This window comes from Colias eurytheme, chromosome 9, assembly GCF_061535395.1.
Source record: "Colias eurytheme isolate Ceu_HAF_F1 chromosome 9, ilColEury1 Martin Lab GWU primary, whole genome shotgun sequence".
NCBI classification, from domain to species: Eukaryota; Metazoa; Arthropoda; class Insecta; order Lepidoptera; family Pieridae; genus Colias; species Colias eurytheme.
Genome location: NC_142988.1, coordinates 6,505,733 through 6,529,365, shown reverse-complemented (window position 1 = coordinate 6,529,365; position 23,633 = coordinate 6,505,733). Strand labels below are relative to the sequence as shown.

The 23,633-nt window shown below is 31.0% G+C and overlaps 3 protein-coding genes and 1 long non-coding RNA gene across 4 annotated transcripts; 3 read left to right on the top strand and 1 right to left on the bottom strand.

Annotated features, from left to right (window-relative positions):
* Positions 1-994: 994 nt before the first annotated feature.
* On the top strand, positions 995-7,759 carry sing (MARVEL domain-containing protein sing). The gene is made up of 4 exons (XM_090105494.1): positions 995-1,901; positions 3,863-4,045; positions 6,112-6,252; positions 7,109-7,759. Exons 1-4 carry the CDS (start codon positions 1,758-1,760, stop codon positions 7,184-7,186), a joined length of 546 nt encoding a protein of 181 aa, XP_089961620.1. The 5' UTR covers positions 995-1,757; the 3' UTR covers positions 7,187-7,759.
* LOC149905853 (uncharacterized) lies at positions 3,131-3,851 on the bottom strand. The gene is made up of 2 exons (XR_016457068.1): positions 3,619-3,851; positions 3,131-3,315 (listed from the first exon to the last, which is right to left on the bottom strand). It is a non-coding gene; the product is annotated as an uncharacterized LOC149905853 (long non-coding RNA).
* A 1,983-nt stretch (positions 7,760-9,742) lies between the features above and the next one.
* Positions 9,743-16,534, top strand: LOC149905851 (uncharacterized). Its single transcript, XM_090105164.1, has 4 exons — positions 9,743-9,951; positions 13,969-14,052; positions 14,439-14,592; positions 15,818-16,534. Exons 2-4 carry the CDS (start codon positions 14,019-14,021, stop codon positions 15,963-15,965), a joined length of 336 nt encoding a protein of 111 aa, XP_089961290.1. The 5' UTR covers positions 9,743-9,951; positions 13,969-14,018; the 3' UTR covers positions 15,966-16,534.
* A 1,695-nt stretch (positions 16,535-18,229) lies between these two features.
* Positions 18,230-23,093, top strand: LOC149905850 (uncharacterized). The gene is made up of 4 exons (XM_090105166.1): positions 18,230-18,797; positions 20,199-20,488; positions 20,570-22,365; positions 22,482-23,093. Exons 1-4 carry the CDS (start codon positions 18,469-18,471, stop codon positions 22,962-22,964), a joined length of 2,898 nt encoding a protein of 965 aa, XP_089961292.1. The 5' UTR covers positions 18,230-18,468; the 3' UTR covers positions 22,965-23,093.
* Positions 23,094-23,633: the final 540 nt, after the last annotated feature.

Below are 23,633 nucleotides of genomic sequence, written 5' to 3'. Positions count from 1 at the left end.
ATTTTTCAAACTTAAAATGTCTTTATGTATCATACATTGCACTTGTAAGATAATACATACACACACATATTAAGAAAAAACACTATTTTTAACGTTCATGATATTTTTGATGTCATTTTTGTTATTTAAACTAGTTAAAAAACAGTTTAAAAAAGTTCTGTCTTGGACGTCCGTGTGTCTGTATGTGCGGATCCTTTTTAGGGTTCCGTAGCCAAAATGGCAAAAACGGAACCCTTATAGTTTCGTCATGTCCGTCTGTCCGTCTGTCCGTCTGTCCGTCTGTCACAGCTGATTTACTCGGAAACTATAAGTACTACAGTGATGAAATTTGATGGGAATATGTGTTGTATGAACCGCTACAAAAATATGACACTAAATAGTAAAAAAAAGAATTGGGGGTGGGGCCCCCCATACATGTAACTGAGGGATGAAATTTTTTTTTTCGATGTACATACCCGTGTGGGGTATCAATGGAAAGGTCTTTTAAAATGATATAAAGTTTTCTAAAAAACATTTTTCTTAAAGTGAACGGTTTTTGAGATATCAGCTCTCAAAGTCGTAAAAAGTATGTCCCCCCCCCTCTATTTTTATAACTACGGGGTATAAAATTCTAAAAAAAATAGAGGTGATGCATGCTAATTAACTCTTTCAACGATTTTTGGTTTGATCAAAGTATCTCTTATAGTTTTTGAGATAGGTTGATTTAACTGTAATTTATTATATTTGCTGCTACGGAACCCTTTGTGCGCGAGCCCGACTCGCACTTGGCCGGTTTTATTATTCTTGTTAACACGATAGCGACCGAAATACTTTACTAATCGAGTCTTTTTTTTTCTCTTACGCTTGAGTATGCTCAGGAATAGAACCCTTTCATTTTTCAGGGTCTGATTCGATGTGGTTTAATTGTTATTAAATAAACAAAAATAATAATTAATAAATATTTATTAAAAAAAAATTATGAGGCGTGCACTTTTGGATTTTCCAAATTATTTTTGAAATATGGGCCTTTTGCGAATTAAGCCAAGATAAATGTACTTAATTTATTGTATGAATGTAATCTTTTGTCTGTTAGCAAGTAGCACAATGAATAAGTGTTGTAATAATTTATGTAATTTATGAAGCATTGTTTAAATATTTTTCATAATAATGTTCCAGTGCTAGTGTTAAATAATTATTAATTACTTATTTATTTTTTATGTGTCACTATTAAAATATAATACTTTTTGGAATGTCGAATCTTGTTGTAATAAAATTTGTAATTTTATACAAATATGTTTTTATTACACTTACCTTATATCCCGGAACCACTCTTTGTTAATAAACTATAGCGTTCAGAGATTGGGTAAACAATAAACACTTGGTTTTAAATAGCAGGGACACCCTCCTGGAAGCGCGCGTGCGGTAATCTATTTCTGTAAAAGGATTTCTACACACGCGACACATTCAAATCAAATGTAGAGATTGTCGAGACGTGTGAAGTGTTGTATTTTTTTAATATTCCCTACTATATAATTATTTTATAATCAGCGTAAACAGAACGCTATTGTAGAAATATTTGGGTAAGGGAACTAGTTCATTGAACTTAAATTATATTGGCGTGCTAAAAACGTCTATAAATATTTTTCTGAGTAACGCTCGAGTGTAAATGGTGAAATGTTTCAACTGTCCTGAATTTCCTGTCTGGTTCAATTAGTTTGCGTCGAATCCCTGGATCGTTGGTCGTGAAATCAGATGAATAATATTGAATTGTGATAAAAATGACCCGAGGTCCAACTATAGTACGTGTAGCGCCTAACAGTGGGGGCGGTAGAGGAATTAAGTGCTGCTGTTGTCGATGTTGCGAGTGCCTCAATCTTGGCTATATGACAACGCAACATGGTTTAATTAAATTGGCAGAAGCTGTAAGTAAAAGTATTTTTAATAAAATGTATAAAAGCATTCATAACTTATAAATATTATACCTTTTTTTAAGTGGGGAAATCTACGTTTTTATTACTTTGTTTGAGATAGTACCTACAATATTTACTACATATAATACGTAGGAAATACAAATTATTTTATAGTACAATAGTCTAATTGAGATAATTTGTCGCTTTTAAAATCGGATTGTTAATCTATGATTGGTGTTTTTAGTTTTATATTATTAGCAAAATTGTGTTTTTGTGTTCTAAAGCGTTATTAGTCGAAAGGAGAGAAAGAAGTGTAAATACGACTCTATCAGAATTGTTTATACATATTTTGAAAACTGTGTAGCTATTGTTCACATACGTCGCTTATATCTATTGTTCATATATGATATATGTATAATTGTCTCATGTTCTCCCGATTTCTGTGTAATTTTCATACCGAAAATTCATTGAAAAAATTATGGAGTAATGTATCACCCCTAATAAGGTTCTTTTAAAACCACTTAAGAATTATTGTACAGATAAGAAATATGTTAAATTATAAAGTTCAAATTTATATTTGATTATTGATGATTTCTGTTATTTGAATTTGTTAATAATTTACGTTAGTTTTTATGTTTCATTTTAACCACAGAACAATAAAAACAAATAGAAGTGCGATAATGTCATAATTAGTATGAAAACCAGTGTCGCCAAACCCACACATTTAAACCGATAGTTATACAGTACACTACAAGTAAACTATGCCTTTGATTGGACAGCTTAATTTGAGTAAAAACTGACTTAGGTTATAAATTCAGCATTTCAATATGTACCCTAACGCACCATGTTACGGTTTATTTTAGTATAACATCTCTAGGTATATTAGCTGTTTTGTTTCTCATTGCACAGAAATTCCAAATTCGAAAAACATTCAGCTACTCCACAACAGAGGGCGTTAGTTTTCGATAGATATAACTTTGAACCTCAACACATAGAGATAAGGTTGAAATTTGTGTCACTCAACATTAATGACATTAACTTGATATTTATCTGATGCTATGCCCTGAGGGATGTCAGCCTTGTTATCGATATCGAGATATCGATAATTCACAAATAAATATTTTTTGTGTATTTTTTTTCTTTCTATTATACGAGTATAGTATAATGTGTCACATTTTGGAGTATGTTTATTACTACTAAGTACGTCTTTTTATATTATTATTATTAAATAAAAAACGGAATAGAATAGTATTAATCTATATTTACAAAATACAAACAGAAAATATGCATTATTTTAAATCTTGGAACTGCCGTAGGTTTGCTGTATCGATGGCCTTTGTTAGACTGCTTAGTGCTGTTCGGCATTCAGTTAACTCGTCACGTTGCATTTATCCATTTCTCTTTTAAATTAGCCTCTTTGGGAAATCTGTAAATAAATTGGACTAATGAAAGCTAAGGAAAAATAAAATAAAATTTAATATTTATAATGTTTGTCTTTTCTAAAGTATCGATACTGTCGATATGCGCCACAAGCATCACTAAAGCGACATTCGTTTGTTTATTGCAATAATATTCCAGAAATTCTTGTTTGCTGTTCAATCTATAATAGTACTAATTTCTTACGGATTAAGGTTCATTTTGACTAGATATTTGTATACAATTTTGACAAATTACAAGCGAAGATATAACATAAAATATTATATGTAAAATAAATAAAAATAAGACTTACCGATGGTATGAAATGCCTCCATTGCTGATATTATTTCGTCTGCTATCATTTTTGCACTCTTATACCGAACAACACGTCCTAATTAATGAATAAATACGGAAAAAAGGTTTGACAGCTGACAACCGACTCGAATATTTTTCTGCGCACAACTGAGAGCAAGTTAGGTGATCTTACCTTACAAGTGACACGTGGGCCACGCCCACATCACACTTCTATCTACTTTACTGTTCTGTGATTTTAACAGTTGCTCGGCTCGCTCTGTCAGAGTCTCCTTGTAAAGTACGGTATGTCCGAAGCCAGCAGCATGGGATCAGCTTTCCACGGGTTCCTTACGACAGCATCAGCGTGCCTCCTCACCACATCGATACTAATCGCTTGTTATGTTCTGTCATCCAACTCCCAACATTTGATACGACAATCCATTTTTGTGAGTATTCATGTTTTTAAAATAATTGATTTTCAATCGCCTATTTTTATTTCGTAGCAATTTTTTATGAATTTTAATAAAGAGGGGCATCAGGCTAACATCGGCTACATGATTCTCGTTATAAAAAGGTGTCCTAATTGATTGAAACGACAGAAATAAACTCTACAGAAATAGACATAGTTATGGTAGGTCACTGGAACGTACCACGTGTTAGAAAGTTTATGTGTGGGGAAAAATACCTATTATAGGTATATAAATAGACTTTATTTTGTGGCGGTATATATCATTATTCCTATATAGGTAGATATAATATAAGACAGAATTAAAAAATAAAACAATTGCTTGATAAAAACTATTGAAAGTTACAAGTTTTTTGTTCTTAAAAAGGCTATTAAGACAGCATTATACTACCTAAATCTTGAATTGCATAGACATGTAATAGCTACTTAGTAATCAAGAACAAGAGACATAGATTTTGTAATCATAATACTTTTCATTCAATTCATAGTTGTATTATACAATCCAATTGAGTAAAGTATATACTTACAGCTCATCACTTCAAATTCTATTTATATGTAGGTAGGCACTTTGTAGTTTCTGATAGATTGATTTGCGTAATGTTAAAAAGTGATTGCTTCTTTAACGCGATTTCATCGATGCAATCTAAGGAAATGAAGTGCATAATAAGTAGACCTTAATAGCGTAAGCCGGTATTGTTGAAATTGTTTGCTAATTACGGATGCTACGTACCTGTATTAAGATAAAACGGTAACATATGGAATCAAGTTATTTTAAAAACGAGGCAGTTGCCTGTTCTGGGGGAATTTTTATACCTTAATTAATATTTTATATAGCGAAGGGATGTACTTAATGTAAACTATTTTCGATCATAGGACCACAAAATCAACGCATAGAATGCAGAAAATATATATATATATATATATATATATATATATATATATATATATATATATATATATATAGATACCTGCAGAAGGAAATATCGCAAGTTTAAGAAAATATAATGAGAGTAAATAAAAAGCCTAGCTCTATCAAATTCATTATAGACCACTTTAAACATCAAAGAGGCGATGTAAAAAATTCTAAGTTCCTTTTCCGCATTAATTGTGGATAAAACGATAATTAATAATTAATTAAATAATTAATAATTACTATTATACAAGTAGGTATAACGAATGACAGTGCACGCTACTTAGGGAAAATATATTTTTTAGACAAGTTTGATAAAGTTCCTAAGAAACCATGCAAATTTAACATGCTTTTTTAATCAAAAAAATTATAAATTATACTAGGAATACTTATTATTATAAATAATATTTAAGGTTTTCAATTGAAATTGAAATGACTTAGGTGCATTCTTGTAAAAATCGAGTGAGTAATGAAAAGCTGATAACGAAATAAAAGAACAAGGTCATAGTAGTGCGGTAGGTTTATTTTTTACAATATAAGGTAGCTTGTAGCAATTTCTTGTGAAAACTACTATTACAAAGAAGCCAAATTAAAATTATTCAAATTTTAAATTGACAAAATATGTAGATACGAGCTGCTCCGCGCGGTTTCACCCCCGTGGCTCCACTCCTGTTAGTCATAGCGTGATGATATATATCCTATAACCTCGATAAATGGGCTATCTAACACCGAAATAATTTTTCAAATCGGACCAGTAGTTCCCGAGATTAGCGCGTTCAAACAAACAAACAAACAAACTCTTCAGCTTTATAATATTAGTATAGATTATAACTAGTGACTGTAACAGAATGTTCAGAATAAAAATAGTAACTAATTAAAGTAATGAAAAATTAGAACAGTCAGATTAATTATTCTAATTATGATTATGATATAATAATACGTGCTTCATAACTTTGTATTATTTAATATTTATAAAACCTATTGCCCGCATGGGGCATAATTACTTCTTGTACGACGGTCCTCCTTGCTGCAATGCCTGGCATCTATCCATTATAATTTTACAATTATCAACAGATATTTAAACCTACATCAGTATACTATATTTAACATTGTATGTATACGTTCTTATGTTTCAGGAATGTGTATTCAACGCGGTGGCATGTTTCATGTACTTGTCGGCATCCTCTTACATGGGCGTGGCTGTTAACTTATATCTATACCCTCGGTATGCGCTTGTCAATATGTATGCTGCATACCCAGCTATGACTGCAGTGTATGTAAGTACTAGTGAAATCGCATTTTTCTTAATCTATCGATTGCATGAAGATACTGTTGATACAGGGAATGAAAGAAAAACATATTTCTGCTGACCCTGCAAAGTAGGCAAAGGAAATAGGCAAAGTGCAAATATCTATAATAATATCATAAAGAAGAAATATTTTTAGTATAGATAGGTTAGAATTTTATTTAAAAACTGCTGGACCGATAAAAAACAGCTACACCTACATAGAGCTTTTTTCACGGTTAAACCCAGGGTTGGCTGGGACAAGAGTCCTTCATCTTCAAACCAAACCAATGAAGCATAAAACTAAGCATTTAATTCCAAATGTTTAATATTTTTAGGCATACAATAAATAATACGCACCTTCTTATCGCTACTTGAAGCATCCGATTTATTTTTATCATAATAGTTTTTTCCAAGAAATGTCGCTTTGTAGTCTAAAACCAATTAAGTCATTGTGATTAGTAAAAATAATGATCAAAGGAAATTTTATTTTTGTGAGTTAAATAAATGTCAAAAAATAATTATGTTTGTAGCAATATGAAATGGGAACAAATATAAATTAATTTCTGAACGCAAAGTTTTTATAATTTACTATAGCGATACTCCCCGGCTTCGCCCGTGGTACAATATTTACGTTTTCTCTACATAAGAACAATCCTCGCACTTCAAGGAATATAATAAAAAAAGAATTATCGAAATCGGTCCACCCGTTCACGCGTGATGCCGTGACTAAGGAAAACAGGTTTCATTTTTATGTACATATAGATAAGTATCATAAAGTTATTAGTTTTTAACACAGACCTCTCTAGTCGTATAATTTAGATAAATAGTATATTTTTTCTTTACAGTATATTGGTGTGGTGGTCGGGATAGTACACGGAGTGGACGCATATATATCATATAAGTACTATAAAGGAATTCGATGATTGCTATTCCTTAATTATTAATACTTCATTCCATTGCATTTAGTTTTCTGTACCTTTTATAATATACTTTTATTTTTACCGCTCTACATTGAAATTACAGCGTTGAAATTATGAAATTCTATTAATACTTACATGGAATTTAAATTATAATAGTACATACACAGTTAAAATATGGTATTATATTGTATAGATATATAAATACGTAATACATTTTTATATGTTTGTAATGTATTATTATAATATTATGGACGAAAGTAAATTAGTGAAAGTAAAGTTGCCTTGTAAACTACATAATATTAGGTATTATTCGTTTTAAACTGAATGTAAAATTGTTTAGTGTCTATACTTATTAAATAAAATTGTGTAATTATATCTAACTCTGTATTTTATTTCAGACTTTATCCATTAATTTTAAAAATTATTTAACTGTTTCCTTAGTTATTTCATTAAATTAAATTATTATGTACAATTTTGTAAACGATTGCTTGTTTAAAATCCAGTGGAATCTTACCATACGACTTCATCAAGATTTTTAGCGTTATAATTTCCGGTTCGAAGAAAACGGACATTCTAGACGGAATGTTGAGGTATATCAATGTGATAAGCGTCCGGTCGGTACCTGGCACGAATTAATACCGCTTGACACTTGTGTGCTGCAGTTTAGTTTAGAGTTAAACAAGTACAGGAAATGTTTGGACATAAAGATGATTACCCACTTTATTCGTGTATATATGTGTCTCATATCAACAACGCAATTACTATAATCAATAAGGAAAAATCAAAGTTTTCCTTCACTGACATAGCTAGGATCTTATGGACAAGGATCTTAAAAATTTATCTTATTTATATTATAGTATATTCTGTGACTATGGTCTCCGAGTTCCTATTAAATAAATAAGTTTTCTTTAATTTTTTTTTAATCATTCAAACAGAACAGAAAAATATAAACTACACAAAACAGGCTTTATATTATCTTAATGTGTAATTAATACGTTATGAGTTGTTAGTCAGTACATTAAACATTTGTTCTCGGAAGGTACAGGTTATTCATTATCTTATACTAGTAAGTACGTAGTACATACTATGTACATAGGTAGAGTCTAGAGATGGTAAACTCCGTACAAAGCGATTATTTCAATCTTGTTTAATGACCGTTTACAATGGGTTCGTACGTTATACTTTTAGCTAGATATAGAATCCAAGTCCATTCGGAAATTTCTATAGTTCGAAAAAATTTCCATTATGAATATCTATCTTTTAATTAATATCTTTAAATTTCTTTAAATTTTATTTAAATTTTATTAATATCTTTAAATTTTTAATTTAAATAATCTAATTTCGTGGCTAATGTAGCCACGAAATTAAAAGATTCGACAAACGTGTTTATCGGTTTTGACAATTTGGTCATGCCATTAATTCTGTAACTCTTCCCAAAAACATAATAATATGTACCTACTTATTAATTGAATTTCCTATAAACATATGATATACTTATATATTAGGGATTTATAAACATGTATATTATCCTCAGGGTAGAACGTGATCGCTAAAGAAATGCATACCTACCTCTACGCGTATTGATTACCTTTTATTTTTTTATTTATATCTATAGCAATTAATTATTTAACTCACTTATCGAAATGCAAAGAGAATCTAAATCGTATTATTTCTAAATATGCTATAAAAAGATAATTATAAAAATGTTTTGCAATCATGTTTGCTTGTTTTCGTCACCAGTCTCGACATCCGCTGCCGTGAAAGTGGAACGCCATACCGACGAAGCCTGCCAACACTTCGGCTATGCAAACACAAGTCAATTAAACTCGTTCTCCTAGATAACTGAAGATAATGGCTTATAAATGGTTTTTGATGTATTATGCATTCACGTAGGTTAATTGCGGTTTTTGGTTTCTCTCCAAATTTTATAAAATTGTAATATATAGTTGATCATTACGATTAATTCACCACATAGACTGCGATTTGGATTCTTCACGCTATTTATTGTCGATATAAAAGTTATTGAATTATTGTAGTTGTCAAGACATTAAATTATTGATATCAAATTATTGCTAATAAAGATATGATTTTTAAATAACAAAACATTTTACGAGCCATCACAGTTGTGAAACGGTAACTAAGTGGTATGGTTGACATTTTAAATATTCTTCTCAAAGATATTATAACGGATCTTAAAAAAATGTAAAAAAAATGCCCATTATATTATCTAGCTAACTCTTAGAGCATTAATAACCACCCTTCTTAATACAAATAATGTGTCTATATTGTACAATGTGCACACAAACAATAGATTGACGTGTTATCTCTGTGACGATTAGCAGAGAGGGGCGGTTCATAGATATCTAAACATTGTACTTTTCTACATGACTCATGGGGCTTTAGCCTTGTTAATGCGCAGTCAGTTTACAGTTACATTGTTTGTTCATCAATACTTGACATCAATTAAAACATTAACTTATTCTATAAACGCAGCAACTGTAATTGATTTCACATTTGATTCAACTAAATAAACGAAAGGCTTCGTTTCGTAATGCTGTGATCTTGTCGGATACAACCTAACAGTGAGAGACGCGCCTTGGAGCGCTGCGCATGCGCCTACGAACGGCGCAAATATGTGGCAGTTTGGTTCAAAAATCTAGGATACAACGTTACCTGTTTGGTGTGATAATTGTGTTAAAATAAGTGCCAGCAATACTTGTTTACGAAAAGAATTCATATCTAGAGTGGAAAAACAAGCGTCTCTACACGTAAGTTCGAGGAAATTTAGCAGTTAGGTAGTTCAATATTGTACCTGAGACTTGTGCCGAATCGATTTTCCCGCATTCTTGAGACATTGAATATGTGTACATTGTACATATCATATAGATAATTATAAAGATATTTATGGTAGCATAAGAAGGATACCTACATTTGATAGTTTCCCTTGTGCCAATTACATATTTTTAGTTTGGCCTACTTTTTCTTTTTTTAATCACAAGATAATCATTATACTTAATTTATTGATCTTGTACCTACATATCCTAACATCATTATTAAATGTATTCAGTACTGAGTTATTTATATGAGTTACCTGTAAAGTACCTTGTGAAGTAGATATCTACCTTGAACAAAGGTTGCCAAGATACAAAAGGTGATAGATATTATCACTTAAGAGAATTGGAGGGGATTTATAATTTCTTTACTACTTTAAAATACAATGGAACAGCAAACACGATTAGCACACTGTGCAAGAAGAAAACCTTGTTTTGTTTTTGTCGATAAAGGTGGACAAAAAACAAACTACGAGTTTTCGTTAGTTCGATTCTACAACACGGCAGAGGCGCATGTATTGGCGGAACACACATTGAGCTGAATAAACTGGATAAGAATGGCAATTAAATGTCATTATTTTTCCATCGCATATTGCACATTCATGGAATGACTTAAATTTTCTTATAAGAAAGAATATGGGAATTGTGGATGATCATAAGCCGATACGAAAGAATAGAGCCTGTAATACGAGCTGACGAAAAATGGTTATGCGTTGAATTAGGATAGATAATAATTAAGGCGTTACCCGGCAATTTCGACTATGTTCAACCTCTATAAAGTCTGGTACAACATAAAGCACAATACCGAAAAAAATATATAAAATAGGATGGTCTTTGATCTTTAATTGCTCGCGAGGACTTTTTTCCAAAGTTAATAGATTTCTAGAAAAAAAATGTGCCGTGGTCATCGATTTTTCCGCAAATACTCTATAAACTTCGTAACCTGCTGACTTAGAGCTCTGAAAATTTTATGTTTAATAAATTATCAGTTACACAACAGTCCCTGACGAGGATTTTTTGTTTCACTGATTGGTATCTTTTTAAATACAAAATGCGAGGAAAAAAGAAGGTGCAGCGGGAGAGGTTTGAGATCCGTCAAGTATGGTCAAGGTTATTAGCGCATGTATAAGCCTTAAAAAAAAAAATTGACAAAATAAATGACTACCCGGGCGAAGGAAGGATGAGCAGCTAGTTCATAATAAAACGTGTGTATAACACATCTCAAAGCACATCGGTATTACTAATGTAGCAGGTATAGGTACCAATATAATTAAATAGAGTTTATGTTACGTTTAAATTGAAATATCTAATAGCTGCATTAATTATTACTGTTATTATATCGCATAAGCGGGTTTAATATGTTATTGGTATAATCCTAATATGTATAATACAGTTTTAAAGAATTAAGATAAGGAGATTTATTGATACGGTTGGAGTTTAATGTTTTGATTTAAAAGCTTTTTAAAATAATTAGGATTAGTGAAGTCACTCTAGCTGTTCCACGCTAATTCGTCTGCTCTTTAAATAAAAATTGTTTCCCTATTTTGCAACACTTCATAGATGCTCCGCTCCTAATCTCTTATTGTTGTAGCATCATAAATCTACTGATCTTTAAGGGCCTTATATGGGCTGTACTAAGTTGAAGAGATAAATAATTGTTCAACACAAAACAGTAGATCCTGAGATTAAATCGTTTAAATAGAAGCCATCAGAAAACCTCAATGGGTCAAAAAAAATACCCGGGGTTAACCTTCAATAATTAAATTATTAAGCTTAGGTAGCTAGCTACTAGTTATTATTTTGTGGATTAGGCATCAATAAAGGAGAATGGATGAAAAGTGTGTTCGATCGCTAAAGAAGTAGCAAAGGTCCTTAGGCAAAATCTATAAATATAGGTACATTCACATATTCAAGAATTTTGGAAAACAGCGCTGACTGCAACTGATATACTAGCCGTTCAAAATATTACTCCAGTACAAACATATACATATATAAATTTCTTCCTTTTTTACAGGTGTCTTGTCTATTCTTTCATTATTTGACCAATCTCATTTCCTAATTTTATTTTTTAGTATAATATAGTCCATTCAGAACCCACGTGTGTGTAGGTGAACCACAGACATGTACATTAACAGATTACAGAGAACTAAATAACTAAAGAAATAATGCAGTCACAAGGCAGTCACTATAATTTGATAAAGATTTGAAGGTAGAACTTGAATATTATTTAAGTATTTCTGAGTTATCAATTTCCTTAATCCCTTTTAATGACGATTTATCTATAATAATCTATAAGAGGTCGGTACTTCCCTTGTCAAGCCCTAGACATTATCTAAACATTATTTTTAAGCGACTTTCACTAATTAGTGAAAAAACAATTTATTGTACTATTGGTCATTATAATATCCTTGACTATTGAATTCTATTAAAATTAGAATATTTCGTAGATAAAGATTGTGTACCTATCAATAGGTATGGAATACGCATATTTGCACGTATTGTTATTAATATTACTGTAGGTAGATGCCTGACTGTAAAGTAAGGATATGATTATCAATCTTTTATTTTATTGCTTCTGAGAAATTATTCGAAGAAGGATTTGCGAATATTGGAAAAGTACGACACGTCACACGACACGTACAACACCACAAGAAATCATAGTCATACTTAGTCTTCATTAGCTCTAATCGCAAGAAATATGGAATCCAGGAATTTCAAGAGACTTAAAATGATATTTTTATACCATTACCATACATATGAACTCGCATTCTAAATAACGTATGATCGATAATATATTTGATGTAATTCCGGTCCTAAGTACAGCGTTGTAAAAATAACTAGTTACCTAGTAGTGCGAGGCTGCGAGCCACTTTATTCTGAATAACTTTTAACATAAAAAGAAAAATGTATAGAAAGAGAATAGGAAGTTTGGGTTTGGGGTAAATTAATTAAAAATAAAGTTGATTCTCTCTATTACTATCTAAAAAAATCATTAACCTGATATATTATTGCCGCTACTGTTACCGTCTACCGACAGGCGTAGTCTGTTGAAGTAGCGATAAAAATATAAAATAAATCAAAGTATTTTATCTAAAAAATCTTAATGGACTTCGTCATGTTATCGTATCTGATTTTATGGAATTGTTTTCTTTTTTATTTAAATAATACTTATTTAAAGTAATTTGTAAAATGCTCTTGTACAAACTCAGATAATGAAATAGATAACATAAAATTATTACGCTAATGCGTCGGTCGGTGCAATGATAAGATGAGGAGATAATCTAGAAGATTGGTTTGCATTTATTTAAGATATTCTTCCTCTTCCGCATTATATAATTGCGGCAATTTCTCTGTGGACTTAAGTGTTATTAAATAATCAATGAATTGGTCGGCAAAATATTGTTAAATAGATTTTTAATAATCCAGTCATTTGATACAAAATAGGGGTTAATCTGGATATTATTTCGGTAGTATTAATTAATATGGGTGAATATTGGAAACATGGCGCAGTAAAGCAGTTTTTTGGCTTCATCTCTTTTCCGAGTCATTTAAGAAGAAAATGGCTCGGGACAAAATATATTTTAAAATTTTTGTAAAAGGACATGTCCAAAAATATATGAACCAAAAACGCAGAATCGACAGGAATGAAATGTGTACCAATGGATTGACATTGAAGTATAACATAATGTTACCAAGGGGGAAACTCTGAAATCGTTATAGTATAGGAGCTAGGAGCAAAATAAAATGAGAGAGAAATTCTTTTAAAAAATAATATAAATCAGTTTACGTTATGTTGTGAGTTGTGACTTAATATGACGTTGCTATAATGTTGTATCGCTTGTGTGACACATGATAATTAACTTCTTTTACAAGCAACAGCAACTATAAGGACTAATAGGAATTTTTAAATACATTTTTTGTTTAACACCATTCATAAAAATGTTTCTTTTTCAGGATTTCAAAGGATATACATTTAAGACATAGTAAAAAACAAAAAGAGAGTCATGGAAGAATCAAACGCTGATAAATGGGGCGTAGGTAAGAAATAAAAATATTCCAAATTCCAACCACCGATACAATTTATACGCGGATTGTTTGTTACTTTATCTACAGTATCATAACTAGATAGATATTTATTGTAATTCAGTACTTTATAAATTGTTCGAGCAATGTTAAAATAATATTTTTCACTACAACTCTCCAGACTAAAATAAATCTAAATGATTTCGACCTTGTTATTTAGATTTCTATGATTTCGACAGAGGTCTATGACATGTTCATCCGTATTTTGATAGTTTAATACATAATTGAGGTAAACCCATTACGCGAACTCTTTTTCGACATAATAGCATATTATTGAATTTAAATTATTATTATAAAAAAAGCAAGTAGTCAGTAGATAAATAAAATTATTTTTATTTCAGAATTATCTGAGTCGACAGCAGACCCAAGCATCTCAATAATCGCGGAAGATGTGCCAACGTTAACCTTGGCTACTATTTTGGGTGTAACGATAGTCATAGTGATAGCTATCGTTATTGTATTTGTTTTGGGAGTCTTAATCGATTGCAGGCAAAAGTAAGCATATACCAATCTTATCATAAGTCTTTAGGGTATTTTCTTTCGACGAATAGTGATAAAACGTAAATTAGCCAATAATATAAATATACCTAATTAATACATATAGTATAGCTATATTTTGATGTGAAGATTACGCTTTTCGTAGAAACGTACCCGATACCTACCGAACGTACAAAACGCACATCACAATTGCAATATAGAGACAAAATGTAGCCTATTCTAGCCTGCCAACATAAATTGTTGTCAACATAAATATTATCAAAAGTTTCTGAGAGCTATTATGCAAGTTACAAACATAGGTATATTAACTATATATTTATAAAAATAAAAAAACTGCGAACATGATAAAAACTTATTGATTAACTTTCAAGAGTTTTAATTAAATAATAGGAGGATGAAAGAGATTTCCTAAAAGAACATCTACAGTCCTCATTTTAGTATCTCGGATGAAAATTAGGAAAGCGCAGTATGAAAAAGTGTAGCGTAAAACTGCCTATTAAATTGTGTATCTCTTGGAGCTTTAAGAAATTCAGAGTAGGCCCTTGGAAAATATAAACATGTTTGAGTTTTTTATAAATTTGTTTGTATATTACGTATGGATTGAAAAACCTCTTGCGCATAATATGTATCCGAGCGCGGTGCTAAAGGCTAAAAAAGCTGACTAAAAAGCACCCAAGACTAGGCTAATACGAGTGCTTTTTTGTGAAATACAATTTAACTCGATCTAAGTTATATATAAACTCATAAGGTAACATTACGGTTAACATTCGTATTTTCTTATAAACATATTTGATTTCAAATCACTTTTACCGTATATAGTGGAGGTTAATACACAAATATGTCGCAACTCGAGAGTTGGAATTAGGCTAATCAATCCTTGCAAGTTATATACGTAACGTATAGTATTTCGCCAATGGTAATGATTAAATTAGTCGGTTTGGTTACAAGTTCCAGAAATTCGCCTCAATTAAGTATTTGCATTTTATTTAGAAACACACTGAGACTGATGCAAATTATAAGATCGAAGGCTAATTGAATGTTATTCCTATTTGTATTTTTTTTCTAAAACCTCACTATAACATTTATTGAATTATTAATATATTAGTAGATAAGTAACTATGGGAAAGAAAGAGTCATTCAAAAACAAAAGAAAAATCGCACATAAATGAGTAACAAAGTTGTAAAATAATGAATTCGCATCTAATTTAATTTTTTTTCACAGAAGGATGTTAGATCGGCAAATAGAACAAATGAAGCGAATCAAGAAGCATAAAAAAGCAAAGATCCAACCTCTGACTGACGTTCTCAGTATAGCTGATAATATGGAAGAATCAGGAGTCAGTCCTGCGCCAGCGGAGATGCTTCGGTAAATTCCCTAAATTTTTTTTATTTTTTATTTTCTGTGATTGTATGTTTTTTTTAAATGATAATCTCCGTGGACCACATTTTCATAAATAGATGAAATGATGTTTATATATTAAAAAGTACGTATCATTTATAAGGGTTTAAAATGTAGAGCTGCAATTGTCCGATTTTTTTTTAAATTAAGAATATTGTACCTAACATATCTTTGAATTTCTTTTTTGACTCGAATAATGTAAAAATTATTAGTATTGTAAATAAGATATTGCTAAGTTTTAGCATTAGGTAGAATGTAGATTTATTCTCAACAATGAGGCGTTAAAATGCATGGATAGGTACATAATATCTACTAACATCGTAAAATTTTAGTTATATTTATACCTTAAATCATCGTAGTGACCCCAATTACAGACAATTCAAATTATTATTAAATAATACTGACATATTCTGGATTTATATGATCACTACGTGATTTATAGACCAAATCAGAAAAACCAAACCTAGGTTTAATTTATATTGTGCACATATTTGTAAAGAAATTTATGTTGTGTTCTAAAATAAATATTTTAAATAATTATTTTATTTGTTTCTATTATTTTTCAGTTCTCTACATCAATTAATTTATTTTGATTTTCTTAGCAGGTTAATTATGACTATTAGACCTTTAATTGTTGTGAATATAAATAATTACACTTATTGTAATTGTATGGAACAATTGTTGATGGACCTTTAAACAAATAAATAGACCTGTAAATAAATAAATGGTATAACTATTGCACGCCTCATAAGCGAAGCGTTGAGGTGGGTACTACTGTCACTTCGCGCAAAACATCTGATTTTTCAAACTTAAAATGTCTTTATGTATCATACATTGCACTTGTAAGATAATACATACACACACATATTAAGAAAAAACACTATTTTTAACGTTCATGATATTTTTGATGTCATTTTTGTTATTTAAACTAGTTAAAAAACAGTTTAAAAAAGTTCTGTCTTGGACGTCCGTGTGTCTGTAATCTGTATGTGCGGATCCTTTTTCTTGTTAACACGATAGCGACCGAAATACTTTACTAATCGAGTCTTTTTTTTTCTCTTACGCTTGAGTATGCTCAGGAATAGAACCCTTTCATTTTTCAGGGTCTGATTCGATGTGGTTTAATTGTTATTAAATAAACAAAAATAATAATTAATAAATATTTATTAAAAAAAAATTATGAGGCGTGCACTTTTGGATTTTCCAAATTATTTAAGCTTATAATGAATATTTTATGTATTTTCTCAATAAAGTTAAATACGCAATATCCTAAACTTATTTGTTGAGTCTATCAAGGTCTACCAAGTTAAAACTTATTTATTGCATTTATTGAATACCTTTAGGAATGCGGCATTATTACCTACCTATAATATCTGCTAGGTTTGGTTCTGGTTGATAAAAGAATAATGTACGCAAGCTACGTGGTGTGCTGAAGTAAGTATATAATATCTATATGATGTAATATATACCTATTAATCATACATAATATATCTAATAAAACGTAATAGTTTACTACAACCACAGACTAATAATAATATACTACGTATACACTACAACAAAACAATTTTAAAAATTACATGCAGGTACATAAAATATTAATAGGTAGTATTCCACTTGTATTCCACATGCAAGAACGAGTTACGTATTCCATTATCATACTAGAGTGGACGGCAAAATAGCATGTTTTTTAACGGAATGTTGTTTGTCTTCATTTTTTTTAGTTTCTCGGATTTTTGAATTTTCGTACCTATACTTTTATGTGCGTGATAAAATCACGTTTGCATAAAGACCTTTTTAACTACTAGTAGCTAGCTAATAGTAATTACATATTCTGTGCTACTAGACAGAGATACGTAAGGTTAAGGCTAACTTAACTTAAGTTTAACTAGGCCGTAGGAACTAGGAAGCTGGGTTAGATATTGAAATGTATACGTAGGTATGTATTGTTATCTACTATGCGTTGACCAGGTACCTGTATTGGAGTTTTTGCGAAACATTGCTATGCTGAAGTATTAATTGATAGGCTTAAAAAGCAAAAGCTCAGCAATGTGGATAGCCAAATAACAATACACCATTGCACCAACACTGCAAAAGCAAAAAGTCGCTGCATATAGATCTGGCCACATAATGCAAATTAAACTGGTACCAGACGTAACAAAACCACTCACGGAAGAAGGAGCACTGGGTTGTAAACACATAATTACATGAGTTCGTAATGTTCCCATTTTCAGTGTGTAACAAACAGTTGTATCTACAGTATTTGCAATTACATTCACTGTATCAGTGAAAATCAATATATTAATAATCAATTACCGATAAGATTTCAACTAAGAATTGAATAAGCAAATACGCTTATCAGTTCTGTTTGGTTTTGCTAAGAAGTAACACACGAATTAATCGTGTATTTTCAGGGACTTTTTGTATTGTTTGTTCAAGTGCGAAATCATGTGTTGTTGAATTATTATTAGAATAGAATGGGGAATTCTAAGTCAAAGAAAGTTCAGAAAGAACCGGATAAGTTCTTCGAGCGCGCTCGTTGGAAGGAACAGAGAAACGAAGAGAAGAAGAAAAGGAATGCAAATCCAGTGAACAAGAGAACGGCTGTGAAGGACCCACCTGTGAGTCCAACAGCAGCGCTGAACGGCCCCACGCTCGGGAATTCACCATTACCAGCTTCTTCGCACGTAAGGTCTTATGACGAAGAGGCGTTGGATCGCATGCGGTACCAATTAAATCACGACTCAGATGCCTTTTTATTGAATAATATCCTTTTGTCTGTTCAATTTTTGGAAAATTATGAAAGGTATGTTTCTGAGTAAATTATGTATTTATCTTCTAGCTGAAGAAATCACGTCGTGGATATTAAATAAGCTACACGCTTTTATAAATAGAAAGTACATAAGTAATTGTTATTTTTGGGTTTTTTTGGCTAAATACATATTTGGTGGATATTTTTTTCTAGTCTAGTTATATTGACAACATACAGCATATGCTTAGTAGACTAATAAATATTGATAATCTCCAATGCCAATCTATAAAATAATTAGGTACGTATTTTTCATAATCATAATCAGGGATTATTTGCTTCGAAGTTCTGATTTATTTTTTATCAAATCAATTTTGGAACTTACCTAATAAACTTTTAAGCCTAGCGAGATTCTAAGATTGAGCTGAGATTTGCTTTCATGAATTAATAGCGCGATTTCAACTAATATATAAGTAATCACAGATAAAAGATAAATTGTTATTTTTACGATGGAAATAGATTTAAAAGGGCCCGACCTCAAGAGTACTCAAGATATCTATTAAACTATAAAATATATATTATAAATTGTTAGAACTTTAATATTCCGACAGATAACGTTCCATATTAACGGATATGAAATAAAGGTTTAAGTAGCGATAAAGTTTCAAGAACATACTTATGATGATATCATTATCGTATATATCATTAGCGGTGATTTCTTTTTATAATAAATCACGTTTCGATTGAAACATATCTGTTTGTTTCAATCTAATTTACATACGTCACACCAATGCGTCATGTTGCATTTTTATTGCAACAATTCATTTGCTGATTTTGATTTTTTTGATTTGATTTGATTTGAGATATTTTAGATTAATTTCAAAGAACTTGAAAGCTTAGATATTGTATTATGTCCAGAAGATAATAAGGAATTTCCGTTGATTTCATGCATTGATCATCACTACATAGTAGGTATAAAACACAGTCTTTTTCTCTGTCCCTATGTCACTATGTCCCTATGTCCCTTTGTATGCTTAAATCTTTAAAACTACGCAACGGATTTTGATGCGGTTTTTTTAAATATGTAGATAAAGTGATTCAAGAGGAAGGTTTTAGTATATAATTTATTAGGTTTTAGACAAAGCGGGCGAAGCCGCGGGCGGTAAGCTAGTTAATTATAAAAACAATACATCCGCATACCTAGTCTAAACTAATATGTAAATAGAAAGAAAGATCCTTTGCTTTACTGATATGAAGGAACTTTGAATAGATAGAGCAACAGGGTAAAGCTTTTATCTATCTGTGTCTATATTCTATAGAATGATTGTAGGTACCATGCAAATAAAATAAGGTGTTAGTTGTACCTAACTAGTTACTGTATCAATTCCGTGGTTTAAATGAATTGTTAAATTATAATAAGTAAACACAGAAACAACTTATCAAATTTTTACATTTTAGAGAAGTCCAAGCGATAAAAAGCAACCCAATAAGTGAAAGACAGCACATTATGGATGAAGCTATGGTGCGACGACATAAACATGTTTTCTTCGGGGATAGACTCCAAGAATGTGTGCAAGATTATGTTTGCTATACAAAAAATCGAGATCATTTAGAGCCACTGGCGCCACCGCGGCTATACATTATTTATGATAACGTAGAGGCTAGTGAACCCGGCGATACATCTGATTATTGTGCTGTTCTTGATGCACCATTCTACAAACTAGGTATCGAAGATTCCAAGGAACCAGGTATCGATAAAAACATTAATTTATATTATGATTTGTATGTAGATTGTGACAGCTCCTTATAAATATATACATTCTTTTCAGGTTATGTAAAATTAAAGAAGTTGGAAGTATTAGAAAGTAATCTTTCTAAAGAAGCTGATTCAATAAACACTAAAAATATACCATCTGATGATAGTATATATACCGATTCAGAAAAAGAGTCCAATGCTTCAGATACTATGCCTTATCCGAGAAAAGTACGTGAGTTAAAAGAAAAAATACAAGTGAGACTTAATACTGAGTTAGATATTGCAAACGGAAGTCCGTTTTCTGATGAAGAATTGAATAATAAAATAAGTAGAAAAAGTCTTCTTACGTCTACAAATTTAGAACAACAGCAATCAGAAGTGAATAAAAATATTAATCTTAAAATACAGGAATCTAAAGCAAGAAAATCTATTCTAAAAAACGCCAACGAAAGTAAAAGTAATACTGAAAATCATATCGCTGCTTTCGAAAATCTACAAATCTTCGACGATACCGAAACTTCTGGCTATCGATCTAACTCAAGTCGACAAACTGAATCGAGTGAAACGGAATCAGATTATGGCTATTCAACAATAACCGATTTAACGACACCGAAAAAAGTAGAACTGAGTCTACAGTCGAAAGATTCAGCCTCAACAGGCGTTTTACCCGATGAATGTTGGTTAACAATTAATGAAAAAACGTTTGATTGGAGTGATGATGACGAGGAAGAGGAAGTTGAAACCGCTTCAAAGATATCATTAAATAGGAATCTATATGAAACGCACCATTACCTCAATTCAGTAGCCTTCATGAATAACTTCGTGGATAATTTTATTATTAGTTTGGGTTCTGGTCTAGGGTTTCCCCAAGATTCTATTAATAATGCTTTAACACAAGGTGCGAGTGTGTACTGCAGTAGTTTAAGAAACGGTTTGAAAACGTGCTATGAAATTTATCCGGCTCTCTTGGCTGCTTGGCCCAATGCAGCTAATCAATGGATAATACGAGAAAGAAAGATAATACAAAACCCTAGAACCAATTTTAGTTATCAGTGGCCTACTAAATATATGGTTAGTAAAGCTCTCGGGTTCGGCTGTTTATTAGTTCCCGTAGGATTTCGCCCGAAGCGTGGTTTAAATCCGGACCAGAAATTACAATGGCGAGTAATATTTCCTGCAGCAGAAAGGTACTTAGAAAGTTGTTTAGCCCATTCTCATATGAGGTGTTATCTATTCATGTTAACTTTACACAAAGCTTTTATGGAAAATGAAACATCAAAGATAGGTGTTGATGCAAGTCACATAAAAAATCACCTATTTTGGCAATGTGAAGATAACTATGCAAAATGGCCAGAAGACAGACTTGGTGAAACTCTTCGATTGTTCCTGCGTAGTTTTTATACTCATTTTGGACGTTCAAGGTTGCCAAATTATTTCATTGAGAATTGTAATGAATTTAAGAGTGTACCTAAACCGTTACTCTTAAAAGTACAACGAAAACTGGCTGATATTTTAGAAGCCCCAGTCATGCACTTGCTATACGCATTAAATAAAATTAAATATATCAAGAAAGATTTCTATCCAGCATTTGATTGCCAGAGACTTTATCATATTTTAACATGTAAGAATCCATTGCGTATTATAAATCCGCAGCTACCCTTAAATATGAACCCCTCGAGCTATTCATCTGATAGCGAGGATGAAAATATTCAAAATATTTGGGATAAAGCTAAAATTCATGACAAACATTATCAATGGAAAAAAGAAAGGCAACGGCAAATAAAAGAAAGAAGAAGAGCAAATTTGGCGAATAAGAAATCTGGAAAAGTTTCAGGGAAGGAAAATGTTCACACAGAGATAAATAAAACTGTAAGTACTTAAAGTAATTAGTGTGTTAGGTATTTTTATGCGTGATTTTTGTGATTTGATAATGGATATTGATTATGATAATTTTATTTGATGATTCTATAATTGTTTCTTTTTAGATAATTTTGCCGACCAAAATGGAAACCGAGCGAAGGCGTTTAGTGTTTGAATTTTTCATTCCTCACTTCATTGCAATGGCTCGCTCTAGTGAAAAGTTTGATGCTATTCGGCAAGCAGTTATTTACTTGGAACAAGCAAGACGTCTTTGCATTCTATTGCGCGGAGAACCAGCAGGTGAAGCGACAGCCAGTGAATATATCCACGTCATCCGGGATAAATTAGCAGATTGTCAGAGAAAATTAGCTAACCAAGTTGGCTATAAGGTGTCAGTTCGGGAAAAAAGGAATCATGAACGATCCGTGCATTCTAATGTTATGCGCAAGCATCGACCAAAATATGAGCATATAATTAATCAAGATTCTCCTACAGATAATTCAGGTATAGCACCATTTACTTTTGTAGACATTCATGTAGATAGTTCAACTAACCAAGACGTAAAATCTTTTGTAGAAATCGAAGGATTAGAGGAATCAAAATTATAGTAGATGGGCACAGAAGCGATTTATAGATCTCAATTAAGAAAATTGAATTAAAGAAATCCAAATTTTGTTACAGATATAAAATATTTAAAAAATTTGTAGATATTCTCATTTGTTGTATGAATATTTTTTTTTAAATATAATATAAAACACATTATAATGTACGTTGTACGTATTGATTTAGGAATGTTTCAAAATTAATTTCTAAACTTATTTTATTGTTGTTTTAACAAATACGGTTAAATGTATCTAAGTATCTACAAATTATTTTAAATGAAAATTTAAAAAATGAGAGCTTTTTGTTTAAAAAAATAATAAGCTTTTCCATTTCTGATTATGAATTTTTTATTGATGTATGTTGATGTGAAAAGTTTAAGATGAATCTCTCCTGATTTTATATTGAATTGTACTTCTACATACCTACTACATAATGTTTATTTGCCATTCAATACCTATCTAGTACTGCGTGAAAGTACTTTATTTTAGTTGCTACCTATCAATTTAATCAAGTCAGATTTTTAGTTTACCAGAAAGAAATCGAAAAATAAAGTTTCACGTAACAACCAAATTCTAATCGATCAAATTCAATGCGTGTTCAAAAGTAGGTATATAGAAGTAAATAATGAGTCAATTATTATGTTATTCTTAACAGTATTTCATTTTTCTGTGACT

What these genes read in the sequence shown, in the direction of transcription:
- sing (XM_090105494.1), top strand. Translation starts at nt 1,758, where the DNA reads ATGACCCGAGGTCCAACTATAGTACGTGTAGCGCCTAACAGTGGGGGC. An exon ending in TGATACGACAATCCATTTTT is followed by an intron (nt 4,046 to 6,111) that starts GTGAGTATTCAT and finishes CTTATGTTTCAG; the next exon opens with GAATGTGTATTCAACGCGGT. An exon ending in CAGCTATGACTGCAGTGTAT is followed by an intron (nt 6,253 to 7,108) that starts GTAAGTACTAGT and finishes TTTTCTTTACAG; the next exon opens with TATATTGGTGTGGTGGTCGG.
- LOC149905851 (XM_090105164.1), top strand. Translation starts at nt 14,019, where the DNA reads ATGGAAGAATCAAACGCTGATAAATGGGGCGTAG. An exon ending in CGCTGATAAATGGGGCGTAG is followed by an intron (nt 14,053 to 14,438) that starts GTAAGAAATAAA and finishes TTTTTATTTCAG; the next exon opens with AATTATCTGAGTCGACAGCA. An exon ending in TTAATCGATTGCAGGCAAAA is followed by an intron (nt 14,593 to 15,817) that starts GTAAGCATATAC and finishes TTTTTTTCACAG; the next exon opens with AAGGATGTTAGATCGGCAAA.
- LOC149905850 (XM_090105166.1), top strand. Translation starts at nt 18,469, where the DNA reads ATGGGGAATTCTAAGTCAAAGAAAGTTCAGAAAGAACCGGATAAGTTC. An exon ending in CGAAGATTCCAAGGAACCAG is followed by an intron (nt 20,489 to 20,569) that starts GTATCGATAAAA and finishes CATTCTTTTCAG; the next exon opens with GTTATGTAAAATTAAAGAAG. An exon ending in ACACAGAGATAAATAAAACT is followed by an intron (nt 22,366 to 22,481) that starts GTAAGTACTTAA and finishes GTTTCTTTTTAG; the next exon opens with ATAATTTTGCCGACCAAAAT.